The sequence below is a fragment of the Anabrus simplex genome, chromosome 1 (assembly GCF_040414725.1).
Source record: "Anabrus simplex isolate iqAnaSimp1 chromosome 1, ASM4041472v1, whole genome shotgun sequence".
NCBI classification, from domain to species: Eukaryota; Metazoa; Arthropoda; class Insecta; order Orthoptera; family Tettigoniidae; genus Anabrus; species Anabrus simplex.
Window position 1 is genome coordinate 273298563 of NC_090265.1, and position 25144 is coordinate 273323706.

A 25144-nucleotide genomic window follows, 5' to 3' on the forward strand; every position below is an offset into this window, starting at 1 on the left:
TTAAGAAAAGAATATTTATTAGGACAATTTCTCTATGGAATATTGTACAAGTGTTTCCTTGACGACTGCTTTCTATTGTAGAAATAATTTATATATTTTCTCTTGAGTTATTTGTTTGTTTTAATCTTGTCAATCTTATGTTAATTTCAAGGACACTTCCTCTAAAGCATTACTTTGTCAATTTTATATTTTTCATCTAAACTGTGTTATGTGGCTGAAGATGTTGATAATATACGAAACATGTACCACTTTTGACCAATAAAAATTGCCTTAGGCAATCATTGTATCGACTAGGTGGAAAATAAATAAATACTTCATTGTGAATCTATTGAAGTGCGATACGGACCATGAAGCTGATTTTATGTAATCACTTCACCTTCTGCGACGTCTTCTGTAAAAACCACTCCAGCTTTTCTAAAGCAGTTTGTGATGATGTCTGCATTCAGGGATTTCCATGCAGCATTAAACATCTGCATTGCTTCCAATATATTGACGTTAATGGCTCTATTCGTGGCAACGTTGCACAGCATTCGACAGACTACACGAGCTCGGTAATGCCGCTTTACTGCATGAATTATACCCTGATCCAGCGGCTGCAGAATTGAAGTTGTATTTGGAGGCAAAAATAAAACTTTTACATGCTCCAAATGGCGAGGCACACAATTATGAGAAGAGCAATTGTCCAATAATAGAAGAATTCTCCTCTTTTCGGCCTTCATCCGACGTTCCAAGTCCAACAACCACTCTTTGAATAGCACAGATGTCATCCATGCCTTAGAATTGTGCCTGTATTCACAGAGCAGATGTTGCACCCCCTTGAAGCACCTTGGCTTCCCAAATTTCCCAATTATGAGAGGCTTCAGTTTGTCCATCCCTGTGGAATTGGTGCACAAAAGAGCCGTGATACGTTCTTTTGAACGTTTGCCCCCGAAACACTTATTTCCCTTAAAATCAAGGGTTTTGTTCAGCATTAGTCTATAAAATAAAGCAGTTTCGCCTGCATTATAAATGTCTGCCGGCGAATATTCTTTCAAGGCATCCTTTAGAGTCTCCAGCCGCCATGAAGACGCAACTTCCTTCGGGGCATCGTTAGCTTCACCATTTATAATTTTGTGGGATATGCCATATCTCTCCCGGAACCTATGAAGCCAACCAGCACTACCCATAAAATCAGGTGACCCAAGCGAACGTGCGAAAGATCGCGCACGCTCACATAACAGTGGGCCATTTATTGGAATGTTTTTACTCCGCATTTCTACAAACCACGTATAGACGGCTTGGTCCACCTCCTTGTAGTCGGCTGTCCTGATCTTCTTACGCTGTGGACCTAGGGCATCAGCATCAATGTTTTCCTCTATCTTGCTTTTCTGTTTTAAAAACGTAGAAAGTGTTGACGGGCTAATGCCATACTTCTTCGCTACATCTCCTTTCTTTCCGCCTTTCTCTACTTCCGCAAGTATTTTACGTTTTTCACTCAACGAAAACTGCTTCTGCTTATCCATTTGCGATGATATGTACGGTACTGTACTTATTTATTTAACGAAATGCACATGAATTTTGCAAGTTTAATGATATAACCTTAACAGCAAGAAGAAGTAGTTCTCCAAGAGAGAAAGAGAAAACAAGCAGAAATCAGCCTGGATTTTTATTCATCTGATTGACCGCAGCTGGACCGGTCCAAATAATGACATGAGAATCAAAGAGAATGTGAGAAGTGCTTTAAATAGGCTTTGCGAATTAAATACGAAGAAGGAACATGCAATGCATCCGTCGCGTTCATTGGTGGATTACAAACATCGCGATCCTACCCAGCCAATAGTGTGACGTCTTACATTGGTTGATGGGCCAAGCCTATTGGTTGCGCAAAGCGTAGCGTTCATTGGTGGATTGCAAACTTGGCGCTCCTACTCAGCTAATAGAGTGATGTCTTACATTGGATGACAGGCGAAGCATATTTATTTATTTAATAGCGTACAAATGTGCATTAAAAAAATACATTAATCTTTCGCATATTCTAGTGAAGATTTTATTCTCTTGTTGCACTTACTGAAATGATAGCGATCGCAATGTTCATCACACAATGTAGGGACGGTTCATGAAAGTCTGATCGCCGCATAGACTATGGTGAAACTCATGTACCGCCAGCCTGTTCAAAGCACTTCTCACGTCATTATTTGGACCGGTCCAGCTGCGGTCAATCATAGCATCAGCTGAATAAAAGTCCAGGCTGATTTCTGCTTGTTTTCTCTTTCTCTCTTGGAGAACTACTACTCGCTGCGTACCGTATGTGAAAGCTGCATTCTCATTTTCATATCTTCCCGTAAAAAAGTTTCTTCGGATAATTCATATGCAAATCGTGATGGTGACATCCTGGAGATGCCCAGTATTCGTTTCAGAAATATGGCCTTTACATTTTCAATAGTTCGAAGGTCGGACACCGTTAGTCTTTCCCAAATAAGTTCCATACCATATGTGAGTACTGGGCGAAGCGTACACAAAATACGCCTTCTCGATCGCGTACGGTGCATGTATGGAAAATGGCGATCATATCGTCTGAATAACGAAATAATGTAACAAGAAAAATGTTGGTCATAAAACAGGATGAATTTTTGTTTTAATTTGAGAAAATATGGTCAAACTGGTAAAGAAAAGAGCTCAATTTTAATTCGTTAAACTGAAACTACGAAATTCGTTAAAATGAAATATTTTAACATACAACAAATAGGGAAAAAGGAAGGGACCAAAAAAGTTATTCGTTATTCTGAAAATTTCGTTATACTGGTGTTCGTTACAGCGGAATTCTACTGTAGTTATTAATTCTTAGTTTAGGAAACCGACAACAGGTCTGAGTAATTGAGTGTAAATAATTTAGGAATATAATACTCTAGCTTTGCATGGGATAGAGATTCATTCGATTATTTCTTTCTTGGGAGATTCTGTTTGTTTATTTGCGTCAGAAGACCAGGAATAATTAGTTTATGGGAGTGCAGTGAGAGTAGTTATTAGAGTATTCATTAATTTGATAAGTGTATGGTATGTAAAACGGTAAGTACTACAGTATGTAAGGCATGCAGCTACGAGACTCAGCGGCCGAACTGACAGCCACAACAAAAATTCCACCCTTTGAAATACTTAGATAGGGAGTGATAAGATTAAATTGATTATGTGATTAAATTTACCAGGAAGTGATCATAATGCGTTGTCAAATATCGATTCGTGTGAATATTAATTAATTAATGAATGTATTGCCGTGTGACGATAAAGTAGCCATGTGCCGACCATCGATTAATTAGCAATCAGTAATCAGATGTTAATTGGCGAGCGAGTGCTTAATTGTGTTGTAATTGCTGCATAGATTCCGCACGATGACCATGTATAAGTAAGGTAGCGGGTAAGCTATGTAGGACGGCAATAATAATAATAATAATAATAATAATAATAATAATAATAACAACAACAATCGGGCAAAGATTACCATTATGATACGGGAGTCGCGTTGTAAAAATGACATAATACTGTTGGGTAGATATGTGTTTAATTCAAAGTGATTTGCGCGAGTCTTCTAAGACCGGAGCTTATTGGAGATGTACCTCCGAATGATATGTTACTGTTTCCTTTTGAAAGGAAATGTTACGCCTGTATGTGGGTGTGGACCCTTAGGGTAGCGAACCGCCGTCTGGCCTTGGCCCAGTGTGTTTCTTTTTTAGTTTGAATGTCCCGTAAGCGGAGGAAGGAGGGACATGGCTGTTAAAGGGAAGTTGGTTTCTCTCAACGGCAAAAAATAATGTGATTTACCTAACACGGCAGAGCAGTGTAATAATTAACAAGCGACCCGGCCGATAATGGTAATGTTTGCCAATGAATCGTTAATTGTACGAGTATAATTAGATAGGGATTACAGGACCCTGCCTTCATCGCAAGAGGTTGTCAGGTCGATGCTCAACGTAGGCAATGGAGGCCTACAGCGTCAGAAGAAAGATCAAGTGCCTTTTATGTATTTTTTCTTGCATATCATGTACCATTTATGTTTTTTTTTTTATGTCATGTGTGGTTGTACATAAGGTCAGTGGTGGTTCTGTCCATCAGCTTGGCGATGTTCAGGATAGCGAGGGTCGGTTTCGAACCCGGGTGTTGTATCATATGTGTGTATTTTATTTTTACGTCATTTCACTGGGAAATCTAGGTCTTTATTAGAATAGGGATTGCTCAGACGTGTTGTCGGACGCATGTTAGTTTATGTGTTAGCGATAATATAGCCTCAGTGTTATGATAAAATTACCATTCGCTATATGTCACGATACATCGCTTCGCGATAAACGTACTCGTTTCTATCACATATAACGGACAGAGATTCGTCAAACAAACTACAACAAACATTTGTAAATTTAACGTAATTCATCAGTGTTATTTAGTGCGTCATTTCCCATCATTAAGGTTCAATAAACCGGTTTGTGAGTTATATATTTTAATTCGAATGTGTTCTCATTTTTAGTTATATGCCCCGCTTCCCCTCCCCGGTACGCCTCTATGCTTACTTTAGTTCAGCGCCTATTTATTTTCATACTTTTTGACCCGTGTGCGACCCTGTAGATTCCATGCCGGTGCCAGTTAAGTAGGGGGCGGGTGCAATAGATCGCATGGGCCATACCTTCCTACACCGCCATTTTGTAAATGGTCTACGAGATGCGAACGGGCATAGTGCTACAGGAGGAATTTCGTATTGTTTTAAGACGTTGCACCATCCTGAGGGGGTTTCTTTCTTGCACCATATTGGGCGACCTATCAATTGCTCCGGCTATTTTCCCCTCAACCATCAATCACTTCTAAAGATATTTAAACGGATCAGTAAATTTAATAAAAATGATGCTATGTGTCGGTAGCTATGCTCGCTTCTATTATTCATTGTATAAACAGTTACCGCATCATAGAATTTAAGCGATATCGTGATTTTCATTTTTCTTATTACATTTATTGATATGATAATCCTTAAATTGCCACGCGACACCTCTCAGGGATAATTAAACTGCTTATGCGAACCATACTATTTTTACGCGAGATCAACTGAAACACCACGTTTCCTTCTCAATAAATAACCATCGATACCATTCGTCCTCCAGAATCAATATCAAGTTTTCCAAGTCCAATCATTAGAAGAAAAGAAAAGAAAAAAATATATATATATTTTTTAAATGAATTAATTCAAAATCATTTATATCCTAACGATATTAGCCTATCTCCTAAAATAATAACATCTAAATTGGATAATCTATAATTTATTTCATGATTCTAGAATCATAAAAGTAAATCTGATAATATTTATCAACATCAATTATCTTCCTCCTCTCTAAAAAAATAAATTAAATTAAACTATCTTCGATCTGATTCAACTATTCTTCTTGCATCAATTATGCGCATCACAAAAATAAAGGATAAATTCTCTTAATTACATAAATCGAAAGTACATATTCTATCTGTTGAAAACGTAGTATAACATTTTTGGGTTAAAAATAAACCTAAGTCCCTAAGCCTTAGTAATCTTCATAATAAATATGTTAAATCTGAGTCCATCAGTTCTTGTTTCTTTTTTTTAAAAAAATGCTTATTTTCATCATTATCAAATTGATATCCTGTCAATAGCATGCGTATCTTCCGATGTTATAACGTTAGCAATCGCAAGTAAGTCCCAAATATATATCAGCTCAAACTAGCTATTTCAAATATATATATAGTTCATTAAATGAGAAATATTGGTCACCTTGACCATGTCATTTGGTTAAAATATTCAAATAACATCTTAAAATTAAATGTAGGTATCGTGTAAAGAATAATTATTAATCGTAGTTCAAATAGAAATTATACCTAACATGATTTATGGTTTTACCAATATCCAATCAGATATCAAAAATTCCGTAGGAATGCATTTGGTAACCTATTTTATCTAATTGTGGTAGAGATTTAAATTATGAAATTGTTCTATGAATTAAATACATTCTCGACACCAAAGTTTCAAATAATATTCAATACAACGTTGATATATTCTCTATGAAGACAACAAGTTTCCCTTCTTTTATTTCTTATTTGGATATTTAATCTGAAGACAGTTTACGGTAACCCATATACGAGATCTACGATGTATTTCATTGTATTCGTGTACCACTAACCCAATATATCTCGCATTACCATATTAATATCTTGCCGCATATGTCAAACATCACCATTGGCCAGTAATACGCCATATTTACCGCCAAAATTATCCATAAGCATATCTATCTCTCCATTTATCATTATTAATTACCATAATATATCATTATTCATTCCCACAAACATATCTCAGCGAATAATTATTCGTAAATCCACATCAACATGCCACTCAAATCGTAACTTCCCTACGTAAACATTTATCATTTCCAACAAGACAGCAAATCATCTTAACATCTCATTAATGTACTGCAACGGTACACTTTTGGGTTAGATTTCATATATAACACACTTAAACACGTTAACCTGAAAATGAAACACATATATAAAATAAACAAGTTAATGTTTACTCACATGTCATCGCGTCGTTACAGCAATCAGATATTAGTTATTCAGAAATCAACTACCTTCTTCAAAAATATTAAATCTGGGATACGTCTCTTTGTATACGTTGCTTCAATTCCTTAATGGTTGAAAATCACACTCTAAATCTCTCCTTGTTCAATCATAAACATTCCTATATTATGACATTGATTGTAAACTCTGGAAGAAATACCTACTCCCATAATACTAAATCAACAAGGACAATCTCATTGCAAAGATGGCAACGACTTAGATTTTATCACGAAGAACTACGTAAAAACAACATACCAATGTTCACTACAAATATATGAATACTACTGTATTTCACGGCATAATCGTCGCCACCGCGTAATCGTCGCATCCTTTATTTTCAATACAAAAATCGGACTTTAAACCTTTAATTACATAATCGTCGCACGTCCAAATTTTGTTCACTAATCTGGTTAAAAGGTAAATGGAACTGCAATGTAAGTTGCACATGAATGCGCAATTTAAATACGTGTATGGGCAATTTGGTAACACAGTCACGTTTGCGACATGTTGCACAATGTATAAATAAATAATACCGGTATATGTACGACGCATGGCTTACCGGTAGACTATCGGCAGTTTGACAACGTGGTCGCGAGACAGTGTACTATTTATTCACCACCTACATATTATGCTTACCGGTAGGCTATCGGCAGTTTGACAACGTTGTCGCGAGACAGTGTACTATTTATTCACCACCTACATATTATGAGTTCCCATTTGAAATACGTAAGGCTGTAAGTTATCGCTTATCGGCAACGTCGCCAGGAAATACCGGCTAGGTAGGTTGAATGGACCTCGAACCAGCCCTCAGATGCAGGTAAAATTCCCTGACCCGGCCGTGAATTGAACCCGAGGCCTCCGTGTAAGAGGCAAGCACGCTACCCCTACACCATGGGGCCGGCTCCTGTGTTATTGCGCACAAAGTGAAATCCAAGACGATAACGCAGATTTCCACGGAATTATTCAGCCGAATTATTTACGATGTCTCAGTTGTCATCGCTCGAGGCTAACGTGAGAGACAGGCCACGGTCCACTAAAGTCACGTGATAAGACCAGTCCCAGGAATGGCAGAGCGAAGCCGGTTATTACATGTGTTCTTGCGGTGTTATTGCTAGTTTGTTGTGGATTATGGAAGGAAATAACGGAGATTTTGTGTTTATTTGAATACGTTGGTGTTGTGCAACAGTTCCTTACATTCATAGTGTTGTGTGCAGAAGTGTAAGTAAGTATTTATTTACAAAAATGTGTATATAACCTCAACGTTCTTCACTTCATTCAGCAATGTTGGGCTGCAATACACAAGTTGGATAAGTTACAACTCCAGTGCTGAGGATTTAGAGGTAATACATTTAATTACAGATATATGAAAATGCCTCGTCGCTGTAGTGTCTTCGGCTGTCGGTCTAATTATGACACTGAAACTGAAAAAACATCGACTTTCCGCCGTAAGCTATGGCTTCGTTACTTTCCGACAGAATTTTCTAAACTGAAAAACTCAATGGTATGCATAAAACATTTTGATGAGTCGTGCATAATTTCAGTGGACAGGGTTACAGTTAAGGGAGAGCTGAGAGAGTTTCCAAGAATAATTCTGAAACTACTGTGCCAACTATGTTTCCAAATACAACTTCATATTGTTCGCCAGGCATGGCGTGGAACAAATGTAAGACTTGTAAATAGCTTACAATAGGCCTACCTTTCACCTTGGATTCAATAAGATATTCCCTACATGAATATTATTGTAAATATAGGCCTAATTGTACATTAACCAGTTTCATGAGCAATATTTGATTTCTATGACTGTATTTTTTACTGCAGTAAGATTTTTAGTTTTTGTCATCCAAGGCTAGTAAGAGACACTATGTTTCATTTACTTTCTAATGCAATAGGGTGGTTCCAAGATAATTTTCAGCAAGGGAGCATAATTTAATTATTAAATATGTTGCTGAAGCCAGGTATGGCATGGAACAAATGTAAGACTTGTAAATAGCTTACAATAGGCCTACCTTTCACCCTGGATTCAATAAGATATTCCCTACATGAATATTATTGTAAATATAGGCCTAATTGTACATTAACCAGTTTCATTAGCAATATTTGATTTCTATGACTGTGTATTTTTTACTGCAGTAAGATTTTTAGTTTTTGTCATCCAAGGCTAGTAAGAGACACTGTTTCATTTACTTTCTAATTCAATAGGGTGGTTCCAAGATAATTTTCAGCAAGGGAGCATAATTTAATTATTAAATATGTTGCTGAAGCCAGGCATGGCATGGAACAAATGTAAGACTTGTAAATAGCTTACAATAGGCCTACCTTTCACCCTGGATTCAATAAGATATTCCCTACATTAATATTATTGTAAATATAGGCCTAATTGTACATTAACCAGTTTCATTAGCAATATTTGATTTCTATGACTGTATTTTTTACTGCAGTAAGATTTTTAGTTTTTGTCATCCAAGGTTAGTAAGAGACACTATGTTTCATTTACTTTCTAATGCAATAGGGTGGTTCCAAGATAATTTTCAGCAAGGGAGCATAATTTAATTATTAAATATGTTGCTGAAGCCAGGCATGGCATGGAACAAATGTAAGACTTGTAAATAGCTTACAATAGGCCTACCTTTCACCCTGGATTCAATAAGATATTCCCTACATGAATGTTAATGTAAATATAGGCCTAATTATACATTAACCAGTTTCATTAGCAATATTTGATTTCTATGACAGTGTATTTTTTACTGCAGTAAGATTTTTAGTTTTTGTCATCCAAGGCTAGTAAGAGACACTATGTTTCATTTAATTTCTAATTGAATAGGGTGGTTCCAAGTTAACTTTCAGGAAGGGAGCATAATTTAAATATTAAATGATGCTGAAGCCACGTATGGCATGGAACAAATGTAAGACTTGTAAATAGCTTACAATAGGCCTACCTTTCACCCTGGATTCAATAAGATATTCCCTACATGAATGTTATTGTAAATATAGGCCTAATTGTACATTAACCAGTTTCCTTAGCAATATTTGATTTCTATGACTGTGTATTTTTTTTACTGCAGTATGATTTTTTATTTTTTGTTATCCAGGGCTAGTAAGAGACACTATGTTTCATTTAATTTCTAATGCAATAGGGTGGTTCCAAGATAACTCTCAGGAAGGGAACATAATTTAAGTATCAGATATGCTGAAGCCAGGTAAGGAGTGGAACAAATGTAAGGCTTGTAAATAGCTTACAATAGGCCTACCTTTCACACTGGATTCAATAAGATATTCCTTACATGAATGTTATTTTTAGTTTTTGCTCAACCAAGTATAGTAAGAGACACTATGTTTCATTTGATCTGTAGTTCAGTAGTGTTCTTTTAGTAGGTTAAAATGCGCTGAAATGTATTTTATTTACCGCGCTACGATAGTCTCTCGCGTGAGCTTTGGGGATGCATTCTCTACAGTAAGACCGGCCGAGTCACGTGACATTCAGTGTATGACGTACGCGCCGCGGCCTGTCTTTCTCGTCGGCCTCGTCATCGCTAGACTCTTATCTTACTACTACGTCATAAGTGTCCGGGCATGGGATGAAAACTTTTATCCAAGCAGTCAAGATAATTATTATCCAATGCTACTAAAGTTTTATTTTATAAACTCGTCAGTAATGTAATGTAAAATCATCAATAACTGGGAAGAAATATTAACCTAATTACCGTATGTTTAAAAGAAATTGAAAAAAATGAATGTTTGTTACTGACGTCTCGGAATACAATCAACTATACAGTAGATCTACACCGCGCTAGCTAGAGCTCCGGTTTGCGAGCTTTGCGCAAGCGCAGTAGTGTGTCGCAACCAACGAGCTAAACTGATACAATTGTTGCATGCTTCCTTGCTGCCTAACAATATTGGCTGCTCTGGAATGGACAGATCACAGATGCATTTATTTGTTTCAGATTAACGTGATTACTGTAGACATGTGTGCGTGAGAATTTAAGTTTTTAATTTGTGTTTTGGGTGTTTGCAGAAATAATTTGTTTTAATAGTGCAACTACTGCAGACTATTGAAATACTGAACAGATAAACGTTGACTCAACTAAGTGTAAATAACAAGGATAATGGGCGCCACCTGCAAAACAATTGCAGGAATATTTAATTATGTAGAGCAACGAGCCACTCCCTCTCCCAAGGCGACGGTCATCAGGCTGACGAGGCTCCAGACTTGCTTTATAACCTTACCTGTTGCTATATAACCCCTGAAATTAAATTTGGGTAACATGCCAGGTTCAGCCTTACTCCACTGACAAAAGACTCACTTAAAGTTTGATTCTATGACTTTACTCCCAGAATAAGAACTATTATGTGACAAACACCAACAAAAATAAACACTTATGCAACCCACTTAGTGCTTGCTGTTTACATAGAGCTAATATACACAATACTACCCAACAAAATCATCTCTTCACGAGATTTACTCGTTTGCCGTCTACAGAGGCAAATTACACATCATTAAAATCACCACTAAAAATAGAACATCATTATACTTTTAACATACCTCCAGGTAAGAGCCCCACTGCACTCCACTGTTACCGTGAATCCTAATCTGGTAGAGAAAAGTACGACGACTATTTCTCTACATATGGATGCAACCTTCTTTACTAACAGCATCCCTTACCTTATTTACACTTCTTCGTCGTCTTGAATTCTTTCCAATTGCTGGCTGGACAGAAAGCGTTACATGTCCGGAGGCAAGCAAACAGCAAAATTCTCCATCAACTGAAGCTGCATACTCGGGTGACAAGTTCCAAAAAAATACTTTCTTTTACAGAAAGTCCACTGCAAAGCCGGTCAGTCGTTGAGATTATACCATGTTCACTCCGTATCAGATACTCACGAACAATAGCAGATCGTATAGCAAACTGCGCAAATACGTCGCTCCCGCAGACCAGTACAAATGAGAAACACACAGTATCAGCATAAGAGTCAGAAACAGAATGAGAATGAGAATCAGAATCAGAATAACTCGCCGCACACGCGTACACACTTATATATGCTTGCTACACGTGGTTATCGCGTCCTGAAAAGTTCACTGGTAGCAACGCTCACACCAGCACTTCTTCCCGCGTCACTCTGTCAAATGGAAATTCTAAGTTCCCATGGAGGGAATTAGATTCTTTTCCACCAATAGAGCATATCAAAAATCAGATCAAAAATTAGATGGATGGCTTTTCCGGCGTTTGAAAACCCAAACCTCGCTCAAAACAAAGCCCTCGCATTGGCTATCGAGTATATGATGTGACATAGACTGTCCACTCATGTATGTCCACATTGATTCACTCCAATTCTACAACCGATACAACCTGCCGTACCCCGTGTTTTCAAGCCACTTGTTGCAACACATCCAACTGACTTCAACCGTCCTTCCCGATATAGTCGCAGTTTTCCCGGTTGCACAATCCTTACGGCTAGGCCATATTTACAGACTCTTACCCAAACGGAAATTTATACAAAATATAATGATGAACATATGCAATATTCCCTAACTATACATTCTTCTTATAATATTACGTTTTTTTACATGGTAAATAAACAAAATTACATGATTTTAACCTTACAAACTATATACGAAAATTTCCTAACCTAAAAACTCGGGGATCGTACATACGTACGGTTACAATACCTCCCCTTGATTTGTGAAGATTATATACAATACATCTGAGCAAATCACAGTCTTTTCAGTACAGCAGCCTACACAGCCTGTCAAAGTCACTCAGGATTTAAAGAAAATTCATTCTTCTTAACATACACAAAACATCTGAACTTACAATACTTCACCTTACATACCTCTTAAGATTGTGAATATTGTGTGTACCAATCATGTCACCTTTGTTATTAACAGGTGATAAGCACACTTGCCAACTTTCTTACCTACTGTATAAGGTCCCTGATACAATTTAAAAAACTTATGAATTTCTTTGTTGTCTGCAGATGAAATGTGTGGAACCTTTAGTAACACCTCCTCCCCTACTTCAAAACTATCTCCATAATGCCTCCCCTGCTGCATCATTCTCCTATCAGCTGACTTCCTTAAATTCTGCCTCGCTAAATCAATCACCTTTGAAGATACCACTTCTGCTGAGGGTAGATCTACCCTGGTTGCCAATCTCACACAAAAACTCTCTTCCCATTCTTTCACACACAACTTACACAGACTTACATTCGGAACACATATACATTTCACAATCCAAACATCCCTCCTGTTCTGAAAACACACCATAATCGCACCTCTTTCATCAATACTCTTCCACACTTCAATGAAATCATTCGTACGATCTTCAGCATCAGATATTCCACACAACATACGTTTGAATCGACCTCCTGTTCTCTCGTACAGATTGTCACTCTCAATTTCTTTGAACTTTCTCCAAATACCAAAAAGCTTTCCAACACAATTACTCCTCATAAAATCTTCAAACCCTGAATCCCCATAATATTCACAACCACTCTTATGATTCTCATTATGCACAAAATGTGACCTAACCTCCACTTCACAAAGAATTTCACCCACAGCATCGACAGTTTTCCTCCACTCATCCTTATCGGACATACCAGCTTCAACCACCTCAATCTCATTCACACAACCCTTCTCACACTTTCCTTCACTCACACTCTCTCTCTTCCTGAAATCACTACTATCACTGAACTCGAGATCCCGACCATTACTACTAAATTCTCCCACTTCCATATCATTCATCGCTGTTCCCACTCGCACATCATTCATGCCATCAACACTGTTGCTCTTGACCCTCTTAACGGAAGTTTCATTAATCTCAAAATCATCACTACTCAGACACATTATCGACGTAACATTAATCTCCTCAATTACACCATTCTCTACAACATGATATGTCTTCCTCAAAGACTCCTCCTCCACAAAATAATCTTCATCACCTTTACAACTAACTTCCTTTTCAATTTCTGCAATTTCCCAAAGAGCATCAATTACCACAGTGTTATCACCATCAATTTTAGCACATAGTAGGTCCTCCGACAAATCCTCCTCCTTTTCTTCACACCCCTTACCCCCAAAATCCCTCAAATCATCACCTTCCCTCCCTACATTATCAATTCCTTTCTCCACACTACTACCCCAATCATTAGATGCCGTGCAATGCTTATCAATTAAATTACTTACCTCCTCCCCAACATTACTAATTTTATCACTTAATTCCTTCCCCTGATTACTAATTTGACTACTTAAATTATTCCCTTGATCAATCAATTTGGCCAACTGCTCCAATACTAACTTCATCAACTCATTATTACCCCCCATGCTACTTTGATTTTGATCACTACCTTCCCCTTCACCCACCATTACAATTCCATACACTTTTTCCATAGACATATTATCACACTGAAAACTACTTTCATCAAACTTTGTGTGCTTGTGCCACAACTGCTCTCCTCATCATTAACTGACATACTTCCTTTATGCACTTTTCTCCTTCTCAAATTCATTACACTACTATTACTCTTACTATTATTCATATTCCACTGATAAAACATAGAACTCAAAACATGACAACACCGATACATAACTCCTGACACAAGCCCACTAAAACACTGGACCAAATGTGCCTACCAAAGTCATATAGCAAGTCTGGATATCATTCTGCCTCACGTTGGCGGCGCCAATTGCAACTACTGCAGACTATTGAAATACTGAACAGATAAACGTTGACTCAACTAAGTGTAAATAACAAGGATAATGGGCGCCACCTGCAAAACAATTGCAGGAATATTTAATTATGTAGAGCAACGAGCCACTCCCTCTCCCAAGGCGACGGTCATCAGGCTGACGAGGCTCCAGACTTGCTTTATAACCTTACCTGTTGCTATATAACCCCTGAAATTAAATTTGGGTAACATGCCAGGTTCAGCCTTACTCCACTGACAAAAGACTCACTTAAAGTTTGATTCTATGACTTTACTCCCAGAATAAGAACTATTATGTGACAAACACCAACAAAAATAAACACTTATGCAACCCACTTAGTGCTTGCTGTTTACATAGAGCTAATATACACAATACTACCCAACAAAATCATCTCTTCACGAGATTTACTCGTTTGCCGTCTACAAAGGCAAATTACACATCATTAAAATCATCACTAAAAATAGAACATCATTATACTTTTAACATACCTCCAGGTAAGAGCCCCACTGCACTCCACTGTTACCGTGAATCCTAATCTGGTAGAGAAAAGTACGACGACTATTTCTCTACATATGGATGCAACCTTCTTTACTAACAGCATCCCTAAACTTATTTACACTTCTTCGTCATCTTGAATTCTTTCCAATTGCTGGCTGGACAGAAAGCGTTACATGTCCGGAGGCAAGCAAACAGCAAAATTCTCCATCAACTGAAGCTGCATACTCGGGTGACAAGTTCCAAACAAATACTTTCTTTTACAGAAAGTCCACTGCAAAGCCGGTCAGTCGTTGAGATTATACCATGTTCACTCCGTATCAGATACTCACGAACAATAGCAGATCGTATAGCAAACTGCGCAAATACGTCGCTCCCGCAGACCAGTACAAATGAGAAACACACAGTATCAGCATAAGAGTCAGAAACAGAATGAGAATCAGAATCAGAATAACTCGCCGCACACGCGTACACACTTATATATGCTTGCTACACGTGGTTATCGCGTCCTGAAAAGTTCACTGGTAGCAACGCTCACACCGGCACTTCTTCCCGCGTCACTCTGTCAACCCAAACCTCGCTCAAAACAAAGCCCTCGCATTGGCTATCGAGTATATGATGTGACATAGACTGTCCACTCATGTATGTCCACATTGATTCACTCCAATTCTACAACCGATACAACCTGCCGTACCCCGTATTTTCAAGCCACTTGTTGCAACACATCCAACTGACTTCAACCGTCCTTCCCGATATAGTCGCAGTTTTCCCGGTTGCACAATCCTTACGGCTAGGCCATATTTACAGACTCTTACCCAAACGGAAATTTATACAAAATATAATGATGAACATATGCAATATTCCCTAACTATACATTCTTCTTATAATATTACGTTTTTTTACATGGTAAATAAACAAAATTACATGATTTTAACCTTACAAACTATATACGAAAATTTCCTAACCTAAAAACTCGGGGATCGTACATACGTACGGTTACAATAGTGAACAATTACGGAAAGTCATTTATATCGCAAAACATTAACGTGTGAAGCATTTATAAGCGATTATGGGTAAATATAGAAACTATTCTGCGGGCTTCAAGCTAAGCGTAATTGCCTTCGCTGAACAGCACGGGAACAGAGCTGCAGAAAGAAAATTTTCTGTGAGTGAAAAGTTGGTGCGTGACTGGCGGAAAGTAAAAAACAAGCTAAAAAGCACAAACCCTTCTAGACGCGCGTTTAGAGGTCCTAAAACAGGGAAGTTTCCTATAATTGACAAAGAAGTGTTTAGGTACGTCAGTGAAATACGTAACAATGGCTGCAGTGTATCATATGAAATGTTACAAATTAAGGGACAGGAGGTAGCGTGCAAACACAACATACCGGTAACTCAGTTTAAGGCGACTCGTGGGTGGATTAAGGGGTTCATACGACGACACAATCTGTCAGTGCGAAGGAGAACAACACTAAGCCAAAAGTTGCCTGCTGATTACACGGACAAGATTGTAAATTTTCACCGATTTGTCATACGTTTGCGCAAGGAAACTTCGTACTTGCTTTCTCAAATCGGTAATGCCGATCAGACTCCAATCTTTTTTGATATGCCTCGCAACAGCACTATTGCGCTAAAAGGATCACGGAGTGTATTAATGAAAACCAGCGGTAGCGAGAAATTGCGATGCACGGCAATGCTAGCCATTACAGCTGATGGGAGAAAGTTGCCGCCTTACATCATTTTCAAGAGGAAAACGATGCCTAAGAATATACAGTTTCCCCGTGGAATTCATGTACGAGTGCAACCAAAGGGTTGGATGGACGTAGAACTCATGCTGGACTGGGTTAAAACTGTGTGGAATAGAAGACCTGGTGCACTACTAAAACAACCAGCTCTGCTTGTTTTAGATAGTTTCCGAGGTCACCTCGTGAACGAAGTGAAGCAAATTCTCACTACAAATAAGACACGACAGATAGTCATTCCTGGTGGCCTAACATCTGCTTTGCAGCCACTAGACGTATGTGTTAATAAACCCTTTAAAGACCACTTACGTCGATTTTACAACGAGTGGATGATGAGCGGCGATCAGCAATTGACGCCCGCCGGAAATATCAGGCGTCCACCCTTGGACTTGTTATGCTCGTGGGTGAAGAAGAGTTGGGATCTTATACCACCTGAACTAGTCTCCAAGAGCTTCAAAAGGACTGGGATTTCGAATGCACTAGACGGTTCCGAAGATGACGCAGTGTGGCAGGGAGACGAAGAATCTGATACTGGTATTAACAGAGGCGAGGACGGCGCATCAGATAGCGAAACCTGCGATAGCGACACCGAAGATTTGGAATAAATTGCATACCGGTAAGTCCGCATTTCACAACAAAGCGATAATTTTTTGCAAGTGTAATATTTTAACTTTAATACTCAAATTAATGACAAATTAACTTAATACGTTCATTTTTATTTTCAGGTTGGAAAAGCGTTCGCCGAATTGTTGCGAAAAATTATGAATTTTGTTTTAGACTATTTTAATTATTTTGATGTATAAAGGCGAGTATTACGTGCATCTTAAATTTGTATCAAATACAATTTAGTTATAAATACATTTTTGAGTAATACAAATACTGGTATTAAATATTCATCGTATAATGGTCGCACCCTACAATTTTTTTCGAAAATTTTGGTATAAAAAGTGCGACGATTATGCCGTGAAATACGGTACATCTACTGCACATTAATTTCAAGATAATGAAGTAATTCTTTGGAACTTAGCTTACGATCGCTGACGTTAGATGACTGGCTTTGGCTTCGATGTTGTCATCTTAGGACTGCGTAGATCGTCTCCAACATCCGTTACGTCACCATCATGTTGTGGTTTTGGGACCTGGGATAGTAGAAACAGCTGGGCGGTCTACGTCGGAAAGTCGGCTCCACCTCCGATTTAGCCTCTCATGTTGTAGCCGTCAGTCATATGTGAAAGAAACATTTCCAAAATGGCAATTAATTTCACGTCCATACTCTTGAGAATGAGAATCTAGTTTATATCTCTGATTCAGGTTATTAAGACAGTAATTCAATATTAACTCCTTGCGACAGTTTAACAGGTAAAAATGATCAAGTTAGCTTTCTAAAAATTTCTTTTGTCCAGCTAATCAACCTATAATGCGTTAAACTCGACTTGATTCATTTGTAACGGCCTTCGGTCTACACTCCGACTACTGTCCGGATATTTTTCAACTTGCTCTGATTTTCCGTCACGATATTTATTCAGATATAGGTGTAATTCAAATATTTCTTCGCTGTGCAGGTTCTTCAGCCCGTAATAACAGCAATATCTCCCTTCTTCTTTACTGAGGATTATTTTTTTCTCGTGGATAAATTTACGTAGTTTTGCGTAACCGTTTTTTTATTGTTCACCTACTTCTTTTTTTAACAATTTTAAAAACCTTCTATTATTTTTGTCACGGCCGCATGGATCCTTTATAACTTTCTGTCTCACTCCGTGATCTAGGCATACTTATTTCGCCAAATAAACATCTTTGCCGTCACGTGCATGGCCTCCTTGATTTTATACGTTCGTATTATATATATATTCTGAAATCACGGCCTATTTCACTTAATATATGCGTTCTTTTCAGATGTATGGCCCAATTACGTAATCCTCGCGATCTCATTACCGTGCATGGCAAACTTTTAATGTCATATGACAACCTTTATTCCGTTATCAGGACGATGAAAATGGTACGTGTAAGTTTTTCGAAGTGCCATTGATTATTCCTTGCGTTTTACGAGAATTAATTTTGAGATTGTTACTCAACTGTACAGGTGTTGTACATTAAATCTTTTATTCTAACGGAAGAAAAATTGTTAATCAATGCAAAATTACTTATGAGACTTAAATCTACGTTAACTTGTCGTACAGCATTCTGGATTTTATCAGTTCATGAGCGGTAGTAGATCTGCAGATCATCAGCATAAAGATCATACTTGCAATGTATAATTGATTTGGCAACATCGTGTATGTAAATTGCAAACAGCAATGGTCCACGTACAGACAGGGGACACCGAGGGATTTGTTAAGCCACTCAGATCTGTTATTATTTACTGTGACACACTGACGGCGATTTTTGAGGTACGAACTGAAGAAGTTCATTGCCGCCTTGCTGAAATTTAATGAATCCCAATTTTGAAAGTAGCAGTTGAGGAACAACAGTATCACAAGCACTAGAAAAATCTAGTAGAACCAGTACAGTCACTTGTCGAGTGGCCATTGCGTGCCAGATATCATCAGTTACTTTCAGTAAGGCAGTCTGTTTACTTAGGAAAGATTCTACTTTACAGTGCCACTTACAGGAAACGAGTAAGATTTCACATTTGTGCTGTATTTTTAAAGTTTGGTTATTTTCTGAAAGACACTGTAAATATTTTAACCATGAAAATAAAAAAGTCAGCTAGATACACAAAGCACAGTAAACAAATTATATCAGAGAAAGTTTGGATGATAAATTAGAAAGTCTTGCATTCAGAGGCCTAGAATGGATAATTTACACTTTTGACATTCTCATTCAGAGCAGTCTTAGGAAATACGAGTTAACCAAGGTGAATATTTCCTCTCCTGTTGAACAGCTGTTTAGGAGCTTACAGAACAACATATGCCCTCCCCAAGAGCACCGTTGTACATACAAGTTTCATTCAACAGTAAACTGAAAGAAGCTCTAGCTTTTATTTGCCTAATATCTCCAGTTCTACGTCTTAACTCATGTCTTGAATGTGTCTGGAAATAGTGGAATTTGATAAGCACACTTTATTGATAGTGGGATATTGTTCCTCAATTAAATTTGTAGAAATAATGTCTGCCAAAAAGGGGCTTACTAATATTTTTGACAATGGTATAGACTTTTCTAGACCACCGTTTCCCCAACTATAGTTTGCTGAAATTTTTCCCAAATGGCAGATTTTGAGGTTATTGCTTTTTGTTATGGTATAATTATTACAGGTTCCATCTGAATTATTGAATTATGACTCAATGTGGACTAGGCATATTGTTTTCAGTTCTTTGTAATGCAGTGTATGTTTAGATATTTAGTGACAGGAAGTATCTTTCTCAGTCTGTTACAAGGAGATTATACAGATTTGCATGCCATGCCGTGTATTATTAACTTAAATATTTAATTTCTGTTTTAATGTTTTAAATATAAAATAAATAATTATTTCAACTCCTGTAGTTTCTACATTTAAAGCACTGTAGCACCATTTTTAGAGCAGAATCCTAAGGTAGACCTACTTAACATAACTACAGCAATTTTAGGTTACTTTAAGTTTATTAGGTACTATGCATACTAATAAGGGGTTTGCTCCATTTAGATATTTGTAAAAAAGGCTTTGCAAGTTGAAAAAGTTTGGGAAATACCAAGAAGTATGTATAATCTTAATTATTCTGCTAAAATGTATCTGTTTTCCAATTTTAATTTAAATTTTATGAAAACTAGATGCTTAGCTATTGTAAATAACACATGTTTTAAGACATGCATTAAATCATATGTTTCCTAACATTTTGCAATTATTGAGATTTTTCAATTTTTTTAGTTTTCTTTTCAGCTGCTTTTTGTCAATTATTTTAAATTAATGGTAAAAGAAAACGTTTCCCCACAAGTCCAACCTCTCGTCCACGCCACGAGAGATGGGCAACATCATCAAGTAGGGAATAGCCTATGGGAGTGAAGTACAGTGGGGACTGCGTGTGTCCCGAGACTGCTATGGTAGCTGTGAAGACCCTACAGGAATCCTAAAAAAGATGGCGGCTAACGGACCTCTGGTGAAGTCACGACAGGCCTAGCAAGTCTGTGATGGATATCAACTCGCTTTCAAGGACATGAGGAACAATAAGCCGGACGGATGTAACAGACAACGACCCCGGTGAGGAACAGGATTATGAATTGGAACACTGAATATACAAACATTGACTGGAAGAGTAGAAGAGGTTGTAGACATGATGGAAAGAAGAAACCTGGATGTATTAGGGCTAGCAGAGACTAATGGAGGGGGTATGGTAAGAGAGAGCTACAGAATGATTTTTGGTTGTACTGTAGAGGAAATTTAAAGATAAAAATTTCATTGTTCCGTATTGAAATTATTGAAATTATTCATAAACATTGTACATGTTTTTACGGCTGATGATGACCTGGACTAAGGTCGAAACCGGTCCCATTTAAATAGGAATGTGATTACTGCATTTCTTTCTTTTAAGTATTGAATAGGTTGAACCTCCTTTTCAATTATTTAATTTTTAACTGTAGAGGAAATGACGAAGGAAAGCGAAATAGAGTAGGAATGGTAGTAAGAAATGGACTGAAAGAGGAAGTACATAAGTGACAGGTTGATGAAAGTCAAAATAAGAGTCAAAGGAAAAAGCTGGGAAATTGTACAAGTATATGTTCCACAACTAGGATGCACACAACAGGATAAAGATGACTTTCGGGAAGAATGTGAGAGACTATTGAATGGCCAAAACAATGTAGTAATAGGGGACTTGAATGCTCGTGTAGGCATGGAAAGGAAGGGATATGAGAATGTGCTTGAGCGGAAGGACGGGGAAATAGAAATAAGGAAGGGGAAAGGCTACCGGATTTGTGCAAAAGAAATGGGATGATGGTCAGGAACTTGTAGTTCAAGAAGAGAGAAAGCCATAAGATAACCTGGTACAGCAGTGACTGGTCTAGGAAAGGAAAGAAAGAGGACATAAGCAAGAAAGATGTATCAAAACATGGAAACTGAAGAAGAAAACCAAGGAATACCAGGAAAAAATAAGATTGAACTTACTAACAGATGATACAAAAACAGAAGATGAGGAATGGGAAAGATTCAAGAGGACATTAGTAAAAACTGCAGAGGAATTTTGTGGGAGAACTACAGTAGTACCAGGAAAAGATGCAAGGAGACCCCATGGTGGAATGACAGAGTAAAAGTGGCAGTTGGGGAGAAGAAAAGCTTTTAGAGTGTGGTTTCAACAGTGCTTGTTCCGCTTGTTTGTTTGCCTGTTCCTCTATGCAGTTGTTTTCATTTTCCTTAATTATTCTTTTATATCCCTTCCTTTTTATGAGTATAGTAGCAACGCCTCCTCCGTACGATTCTGTTTTTCTGTTTGTAGTTAGTCTAAAGCTTCCTTCGATATCCTATTCCTTTGATCTACTTGGGCTCATCTTATAAATTCCACTATTGTTTTGAGTGATCCTCTTATAGCCTCATTGTTCAATACAGCTGTTGCTGTTTCCAGTGAGGAAATTCCTTGTTTAAGAAAAGTCTGCTTTAATTTTCTTGTTCATGGAGGTTCATTTTGTTCATTCCATTTGTGGTTTGTATGTTCCTTTGATATTTGAAATGTTGTGACCACCGATAAGTGTTTCCTAAGTGGCGCTTCGTTGCTATAATGTAGAATTTCTTGCTTACAGGCTATATTATACATTTTTCTTCTGTGGTCCCTCCAAAAACAGAGAATCAAGGTTCCACTGTATTTAATTTCTTTGATTTAGTAATAAATAATAATCTTTAAAAAAAAGTTTCCTAGAAAGGAACCATAATTTAATTTCATCAATTGCAAAAGTTTAAAAACATTTTTCATAAAGTCTTCAGGTTTTCTCAATCTTGAAATTACCAGCGTTTCACCCCAGTTTAGCAGTGGGCTCATCAGTTTGAATGCTACATCTTTCCAAGACGCTGGCGTCTGGGCTAATAAGCCCACTGCTACACTGGTGCGAAACGCTGGTAATTTCACGATTGTAAAAGCTGAAAGACAAAGAGCTTAAACAATAATAATAATATTAATTTTACATCCCATTAACTATATTTACGGGTTCTGGAGATGCCAAGGTGCTGGAATTTTGTCCCACGAGTTCTTTAACATGGCAGTAAATCTACTGACTCATGGATGACGTATTTGAGCACCTTCAAATACCACCAGACTGAGCCGGGTTCGAAGCTGCCAAGTTGAACTCAGAAAGCCAGCACTCTACCATCCGAGCTACTCAGCCCAGCTGTTGATTTAGATGCTTTGTTTTATGTACCATACCAAGGTACTGGTACTGTACATTACACATTTTGTAATATTTAGCCAGTAGTTCTGAACATTATGCATATGGTTATATATTGCTGAATAATAATGTAGAACTCGGCAAGCAAGTTTTTAATATCAATGATTGGTATACACGTTACAATCATGTTTCCATATTCGGCATTATTACATGCAATAACCGCTGATGAAATACAAACTTCAAACATCGCCTATGCTCGTAGTTAACGGGACTTCGCACAGGCTGTAGCATTGGAGAATTTGGTCTTGAGATCCGTGATGTCTGTCTTGGGAGTCTCAGTGTACAAGAAAGAAGTCCACTTGTTCAAAATGACGCAACCTTACCACCTAGATCAGGGCTGTCCAACCTTTTCATATATTGCAGTGCACCTGACTTGGCTATGGAGGCGTGGATGCCGTTTGATGATGATGAAATAGAAACATGTAGGCTAATACTGACCAATAGGGGCTGATGACCTTAGATGTTAGGCCCCTTTAAACAACAAGCGTCATCATCAATACCAACTGAATATTTTTAAACGTATCGTACTTACGTATTTAGTGTGAAATTTGGTATTGCATGTTCGCTCATGTTAAGGAACATATTATTCCTCACATTCATTATTAAAACTCTGGGTTTTTAACCATTTAGTCATGATTACAATCAATGTATAAAAAATTAATGCAAATTAATTACTGATTTCGCAGTAAGTATAAACAAAAATTGAGGTCGTAAAAATTCAGTTCCTCACAGAATATACATTTTAAATCTAAGTTGAAGAGACGCTGTTCCATGGCCGTGAACAGCAGATACTTTGTAAGAATGTAAGTATGATGAGAAGGAAGGATTAAAGAAACATTCACAATGCGATTGTTTCCTGAAAGGTGTTCTAACTGGGAAATATCAAGCGTCACCATATTCACTTCATCCCAAAGCCTTTCCCTACAATGCCTAGGGCTCAACAGAAAGCAGGAATTATAATGTACAGAGTTGTCACAATACACTTTGTACTTCAAAAGCATATAGCAACTGAGAGAATATTCTAAAATATTAGGGGTGTGGTCTGTAGAATGAGTACTGTTAAAGCTAAGAAGAGAAAGAGACGAATCAGAATTATGAGAATTTAATCATTACTTGTATGTTCAAAAACATCTTAAACTTTTGCCTATGGTTAATGTTGGTACAAATGAATCTACATTTGAAGGTCACTAAGAAAGTATATCAGTGCCACAATGGCACCATTGTACAGGCCTGGCCTAGATGATTGAATGTCAGTCAGCAAACTGCTAGAAATAAAAACTATAATAATCAGTCTAGAGTTTTCTTAACTGAATAAATCATCCTTTTTTAATCCCATCTATAAAAACCATAAAAACAGTTAATGGAATGTAAAACCTATAACATCCATATTTTTTCTTAATGTATCTTCAATAATGAGGAAATCTGTATTTTACACTGACAGGGATATTTCCAACTTGTCCTTCCAACCATTTAAGGAGTGTCATGTTGGTAGTGATTATTGTTTTAAAGGGAAAAATAAGATGATCACTTATTTAGTAAGTGTGTATTGGTGTTTTAGGACCATGTATGTGTTTATTAGTATTTCCTGCCCCAAGTAATTGGACTTCCTGATATATAACATACTTCCCTACAGTTACAACTACAGACAGGGAACACTGCTTCAGAACATTTCATCAATAATACCTGCAGCAAACAATGCACAAAAACAGATTTTACTACTGCATATAATTTTGTGTCTGTGTCCCAACCCTTGTCCCATTTCTCTACACGGTTGGGTATGAAGCGAGATGAATCTTCATAGCGAGTTTTTACGGCTGGATACCCTTCCTGATGTTAACCTCATCAGAGGAGTTAAGGAGATTAAATGAATGACATGATATATGATAGTGGGAAGGAAGACAGTGAAACCCAGCGTCGGCACATAGCCTGAGAGATCACAAAAATATTGCTTTTATACTTACTTTTATTTGTGATTTTTCTTCCAAAAATCGGTCATTCATTAATGTACTAGTGTACACACTTTGCAAATATTTTGTATATTTATAAAAGTCTTGAGGCTGTAATTTTTCTTTATGTGAACATTTATTCTTTTTTGAAGGCATTTTCTTCACAGGAACAGTCCTCTGAATAGGCGTGAAACTAACATCCCAATCTGGTGCCATTGCTGTATCCGAATTCAATGAGGAGCAGAAAATTTTAGAATTCTTCTCCCTATAACATAAATTTTAAAATATTGAATAAATATAGTGGTTAGAAAAGACTATTAAAAAAA

At 37.4% G+C, this 25144-nt stretch overlaps 1 protein-coding gene across 2 annotated transcripts in view; it reads right to left on the reverse strand.

Moving 5' to 3' along the window:
- LOC136886804 (uncharacterized) overlaps positions 1 to 25144 on the reverse strand; it is a 225199-nt gene that overhangs the window by 178147 nt on the left and 21908 nt on the right. For both annotated transcript variants that reach the window (XM_067159633.2, XM_067159623.2), the window contains exon 2: positions 24834 to 25083. In XM_067159633.2, coding sequence (XP_067015734.2) covers positions 24834 to 25083 — 250 coding nt within the window. The remainder of the gene's footprint in view (positions 1 to 24833; positions 25084 to 25144) is intronic.